The 6186-nt window shown below is 47.2% G+C and overlaps 1 protein-coding gene across 1 annotated transcript; it reads left to right on the forward strand.

Annotated features, from left to right (window-relative positions):
* The first annotated feature begins 525 nt into the window (after positions 1-525).
* Positions 526-3347, forward strand: LOC143692104 (GTPase-activating Rap/Ran-GAP domain-like protein 3). The gene is made up of 4 exons (XM_077171664.1): positions 526-1315; positions 1813-1877; positions 2498-2561; positions 3204-3347. The coding sequence occupies exons 1-4, from the start codon at positions 1169-1171 to the stop codon at positions 3318-3320; spliced, it is 393 nt and encodes a 130-aa protein (XP_077027779.1). The 5' UTR covers positions 526-1168; the 3' UTR covers positions 3321-3347.
* The last annotated feature ends 2839 nt before the right edge of the window (positions 3348-6186 follow it).

Consider the following 6186-nt stretch of genomic DNA (forward strand, 5'->3'; position numbering starts at 1 on the left):
AGAAAGAGAGACAGACGGAAAGAGAGACAGAAAGAGAGACAGAGAGACAGAAAGAGAGACAGAAAGAGAGACAGAGAGAAAGAAAGAGAGAGAGAAAGAAAGAGAGACAAAGAGAGAGACAGAGAGAGAGCCAGAGAGAGAGACAGAAAGAGATAGAGAGAAAGAAAGAGAGACAGAGAGAAAGAGAGACAGAGAGAAAGAAAGAAAGAGAGAGAGAAAGAAATAGAGAAAGACAGACAGAAAGAAAGAAAGAGAGAGACAGGAAGAGAGCGAGAGAAAGAAAGAAATAGAGAAAGACAGAAAGAAAGAGCGAAAGAAAGAAAAGGAAACAGGAAAGGAAGAAAAAAAAAAAGGAGGAAGAGAAAGGAAGAAAAAAAATGAAAAAGGAAAAGGGTGAGAGTGAAAAAGAAAGAGCGAAAGTGGAAAAGGGGGTGAAAGACAGAGTGAAAAAAAGAAAAAAGAGTTGGAGTGGAAAAGAAAGGACATTCGGGAGGGGCGGTGCTGCCTAAGGTGCTTCCGCGCCCAGGAGCGAAGGAGCCGTTTGATCCCCTGGCGGGAGCGCAGCTCCCGGTGGCGGAGAACGGAGCGGTGGCTGTCAGTCCGAGACTCCAACTCCCGGCAGGCCCTGCGGCCGTAAAGCGCGGCGTCTGACGCAACGGCCGACGCGCCGTAGGAGTGGCTGGCGGGCCGAGGCGGCCGCGCGCCGGGGGAGCGGGCTGGGCGCGGGGAGCTCCCGGCGCCTGTGCCGCGCGGGACGGAGCCGCGGCAGCGACGCTGGAGGGGCGAAGCCTCCGTCCGGCCGCCCGCACGGAGCCGAGCGGCGCGGAAGGGGCGTCCGCCCGGCGCCTCGGCCTCGCTCAGCGGTCCCGGTGGCGGGGGCTGAGCTCGGGCGGGGCGCGCTGCCGCCCGCCGATGGCGGAGCGCCAGGCGGTGCTTTGCTGCCGCGGGCCGGGAGCTGCAGGAGCCGCCCCGGGCGAGCGGCGCCGGGCGCTGCCGCGGTCACTGTGCGGCGGCTGCCCTCGGGCTGGCGGAGGCGCGGGAGCCGCCGAGCTGCAGCCGTCTCCCTCGGGCCGCTGCCGCTGCTGCGGGCGGGGGCGGACGAGCGGCTGCGGAGGCGGCTCCGCGGCGGGCTCAGCCTTGCGAGCAGAGAGCGCTCGACATCGCTGGCATGACACGGCTGCTGAGTGCCTCAGTGCTCGTGGCTCTTCCTTCCACGCAAACGGATGGAGCGGCATCGCTGAGCAGTAAAACACAGCGATGGCCCGGAGAATGGCGAGCGCAAGGAGCGCCGGGCAGGATCCTTCTGATGGCACAGGTGCGATCGGCAAACTCAGCCCCTTGTGCCCCTGCCCTCCCGACCCCCAGGGGAAATGCTCTCCAGCCTCGAGCTGCTGAGAGACAAAACGTGTGATTTGACACTAGGGTCCGGAAAAGGTTTCCGTTTAGATTAGCAAATGCCTCAATTGTTCTCGGTTACATCCTAGGATCGGTTTTAGGCAGTGACTTTCTACCGCTTGTCGGATTTTCTTGTGCAATGGTAAGAAAATAGGCAGGTCTGATACTGGTTTCGCTTTTTTTCTACTTCATGTTCCATGAGCTGCTTTTATCCAAGCAATTGGTTTAAAGTTCTACTGTAGGCGTTTCTGGTTCACTTTTTTTTTTTTTTTTTTCCCTCTAAATCGGCAGTAAATATAGCTGAGTAAAATTACCTTGGTTTTCTTCCTTCTTAAATGTTTTTATTGATAATCCTATTTGAATATGCAGAACACGTGGGTATGTCCTGTAATATATCCTAGCTTTTCTTGTTTACAGGGTACTCAGAAAATATTTTTCCCTTCGAGTCCCACTGAAACATTCTCCGTGCAATCTCCGTTAAGGTCTGTGTTTGCAAATAAGCCACCATCAGCTGAGATATTTGCCTGTGTACCTTTTCCTGTCATTCAGAGCTTGCGTTCTGTGGTTTTTATGATAAACCTATCAAACTTGCGAAACTGTTTTGCAAGTCTTAACCGTTGAAGGCAGCAAGAAGTGGTTTTAAAGCCTGTTCTTGAGCAGTCAAAGGGAAAAAGTGTGAATTTGATGCTGAACTTGTCCTTTTTCATTTGACTTGCCTTGAATTATTTAGGAAGAGAGAGAACTAGAAAAAAGAGAGAAATAGAATTGGTTCTTGAGCCCTCCTAAAATGCTCCCTGTGATTCCGTGTGGAGCCAAAGTGAAGGGTGATGGAACAGAGCCCCTGTGCTTTAGAAGGAAATCAATTTCAACCTGATCTCCACCCTGAGTCTCCCTAATTTCTGTTTTTAAAATGCAAACTCAGTTTAGGAAGTGTTGGGAGTTAGTATTTTGGGGAAGAAATGGCAGTTGCACAAACCGTTCCATTTCCCAGAGGCTCTGGGAAGGATTCATTTTGTAAGCGCTGTAACTGCCATCGGTTGGGGGTTCGGGGTTGGAATGTGCACTTGCCCTCCTATAAAGCACTCGTTCATTTGCATTTCAGTGCCAGGAGTCTGGAGAAACTGGAGAAGAGCCCAAGAGACATTTTTCATCCTGAGATACAAAAGGTAGGAAGTGACTTTTTTTGGTTTGGTTCTTTTTCTTTATGATTTCCTGGAAATAGAAGTAATTAAGTATAGATCCTACTGGTTTGTTTCTTCCAGTAGCTAATAAGAATAATAATAAGAAGAATCTAATACTACTTAAACTGTCTCTTTATCCATTGAACTGGCCATTTCAAATCCAAACTTCTAAACACCAATAAAACCATCATCCTTGTAGAATCTTTAATAGGAGGGGGCTAAAGATGCTGTTTTTGTTGACAGGATTTATTGGTTCTTGAAGGGCAAGAGGTGAGTACAAGCCTGACTACTTCTTGCTCACAGACCCGTCCGGTGAATACGGCTTTGTATTTTGATGGGCTTTTGATGACTTCTAAATCAATTGCTCGTTACAGTAAAAAGAAGTCCTGTTTTTTTGAACCTGACAGCAAAAATAACTTGAAGCACCAACTTAATAATAATTGATCACCCATCTAAGTTAATGATTTTATGCTATACTATCAAAGTTTAAAGGTAAATTATTGTGTAGTAGGAGATGGTATAAAATGTATGTTCTAACGTGTAGGATGTAGGCAAAGATTAGAGGAAACAAATTTTTATGTCTTCTGTTTGACTGTTCACCAAATAATATTTGGTTTTATTTTCCAGGGATCGGTGAATTTTAAATTTGGAGTCCTCTATGCTAAGGATGGTCAGCTTACAGGTGATGAAATGTTCAGTCATGGTGAGGTTTTCACCTTCTCCTTAATTGTTTTGCTCATCTGAAAAAAAAAAAAAAAAGGCAAGTTAAAAAAAAAAAAGGTATGTTTATTATTTGTTACTCTGTTCTGATCGTTTCCTCAGTATTTGCTGGAGCTCTGCTTACCCAAGCTTTGGGTAAAACAAGCTTTGGGTTCCTTCTGTCCCACTGGGTGTTGCCCAGTTTGGTTGCATCTGGTGAAATTCAGCCTGAGCCCTTACAGAACCAGCTCAAACCACGTGAGAGCCATTCGCAGCTCTCTCAGGACACCTGGAGGAGGATGGGTGACGTTTCTGAGCATCTGGCAAGTGCACTTCTATCAAAACTCGGCCTGTGACATTGCTGGGGAAAACCCTTCTGTATCCTGAAGGGTTCCTCAAAGTCTGTTGAGGATCCGGTTAGCAGTTGCTCACCTGGATGGTTCCAGCTCCTCAAGCTAACACTGGTACTCTTGCCATGTAGTTTAGATCTATTGTAGTTTTGTTATTTTGCAAGATTTTACGTCTTTGGACAATAACGTGCATTTCACTCTTTGGAACCTCTGGGATCATTCCTTGGTGCAGCACCACCTAATGGGACACTTGGCTGCTGTGCTGAAGGGCTTGGTTACTGGAATTGTAAATCCCGGAGAGTTTGTAAGTCTTCTGTCCCCAGGGAGGTGTCACGCTTTGTTCACCGTTGCTCTGTTTGTCGGGTGCTGCTTCTCGTCGGAGGTATTAACTTCAAACTGCCCTGTTCTTTTTTTAACTTTTTTTCCTGGTTCTCTCCGTAGGGCAGGGAAGGACTCTCGTATCCCGGTCGTCAGACTCAGCGCTGCCCGAGAAGATACAGAGACTGTAAAAATCATAAGGAGCAACTAGGACTGCAGAGGAAACAAACTGGAGAGAACAAAAGGTGATATTGTTCTCCTTCCCCTGGATTAGAAACATCCACTGCGCTTTGATGCCGGTGGCTGCCAGGGGCTCGTTAGGTCTCTTTAGGCAGGTGTAGGTGTTCACTTGTAGGTTCTATTTTTTGGCAAAGGACCACGAGAGAAGTTTATTTATAGATCCAAATAAACATTCATCTTATCTGAACATAACCTGTCATCCCCTTTCTGACATTAAGGACTCCTGTATAAATACTTGGGGGGGTTTTCTTTGTCATTTCTGAATGGTTCCATTTTGCCGGCTACTTGAACAAATCTGAGGGGGTTTAATTGCATACTGCTTCCTTGAAATTCTGTTGGTCTCTGCTTGGAACCCTTCTTGTACTGCTTAATGAAAGACTTCTGATGGTGTTTTCTTGCCTGTTTGTGTTTAAGGTCGTGCTCTGATGCATTTACAGAAGCCATGGCAGGAGAGAGTCAGCTGCTGGAGAAGAGGAGACAGTACTATCCCTGTGCAGCACAGAACTGTGCTGCTGCTGTGTCATCAGCTGTGTCTGCACTGAAAGTAGCCACCTTCACTTGTAGGTAGCTCCTTGGTGCTTTAGGACACGCTGAGGGATTTATTCCTTTTGGGATCCACGATGAGAATTCCCAAGAGAGGTAGTAGTAATAAGGTCTGAGATTGGAAAAAAGCCTGTGTCCTTGGAATGTTGTTGTTGTCGTCAAAAGTTAATTTTTCCTTCTTTCTTAGCCAGTAGTCAGCTTTTTGCTTTATTTTTTGTGGTATCAGTATTTGATTGTTTAAAAAATTGCTTCAAAAGAACTGCAGTGGCTGGCCACCAGGACCTTGTTCCGATTTGCCTATTTGCTTGTAGCTAAAACGTTTCCATATTGTTTATCATTCTATTGAAGAAACTGCTGCCCAGTCAACTAAGAACTGAACATCTCTCTGTCTAGGACATGGGGAGAGGATTTAGGTCATGTCTTTGTTTCCAGAAAAAAGTTCCAGTGTAGTTTCTAACTAGAGGAAAAGGGGGGGGGTGAAGACTCGGGGCTCTGATGCCACTGGGGGCACCCCGAGGTGCCCAGGAGAGGGAGCCCCACTGCGGTGCAGGAGCAGGTATGTTATCACGTACTAGAGAGCAAATTATAAATAGAAATATGAAAATTATAAATATAAAAATATTTTTTAGATCGTTAAAGAAAGCGGTTTTTTTAACTTGTCAATAGGCAGGGTTTTGATGATAAAAATGATAAATACAAAGAATATGAAGGTAGAAATCTAAGTCTAGAAAGATATCATAAGTACATACAGATAAAGTTTAAAACTAGAAGAAAAAATCAGTTGCAGCAGCAGATACGATACATAATATAGATAATACTTTAAATACATGTCTAGAATTTTATAGATATTATAGATAATTATTAATAGATTGCATCAAAAGAAACGATAAATATAAATGTGAGTATAACTATACAAAGTATAAAAATATTTCAATACCGTTTAAAAGAAGGTGTTTTCTTGTATTTATTTGGTTAGAGATGGGGTTATTCTTTGGATTAATAGAAGTATTCTAGAAATATAAATCTAACTGTAGAGAGATCCAATCGATAGAGGAGGATATTTCTAAAACCACAACCGAACGCCGCCGCCTTCGGGGGAATCGCACGAGCTCGGCCGAAGCAAGGCGAGAGCGGCCGACCCTGACGGCCTCGAGCGAACCGAGGCGAGGCTTCCGAGGCTGCCTGAAGCGAAGCGAGCCGAGCTCAGGCGAAGCGAGCCTGCTGCTCTCGTGCGCGCTGCTTAGCGCCAGTGCGCTCCCAGCCTAATGAGCTCCTGCCCGAGCCCGCGCTCCCGGTCGTGTCCGCGCCGTGGCCGGGCCGCCCGCGGGACGCGGCAGCGGGAGAGCCCCGAGCCGGGCGAGCTGAACGGGAGGCGGCGGCGCTTGCCCGCCCGCCGTCGGGGAGCCGAGGCGAGGCGAGCGGAGCCGAGGCGCGCCGAAGGCACAGAGCGGCTGGGAGTT

The sequence above is a fragment of the Agelaius phoeniceus genome, chromosome Z (genome assembly GCF_051311805.1).
Source record: "Agelaius phoeniceus isolate bAgePho1 chromosome Z, bAgePho1.hap1, whole genome shotgun sequence".
In the NCBI taxonomy this organism is placed as follows: Eukaryota; Metazoa; Chordata; class Aves; order Passeriformes; family Icteridae; genus Agelaius; species Agelaius phoeniceus.

Coding starts and splice junctions, on each gene's coding strand:
- LOC143692104 (XM_077171664.1), top strand. CDS start 1,169: ATGACACGGCTGCTGAGTGCCTCAGTGCTCGTGGCTCTTCCTTCCACG. Junction 1,878..2,497: donor TCCGTGCAATCTCCGTTAAG/GTCTGTGTTTGC, acceptor TTTGCATTTCAG/TGCCAGGAGTCTGGAGAAAC. Junction 2,562..3,203: donor TTCATCCTGAGATACAAAAG/GTAGGAAGTGAC, acceptor TTTATTTTCCAG/GGATCGGTGAATTTTAAATT.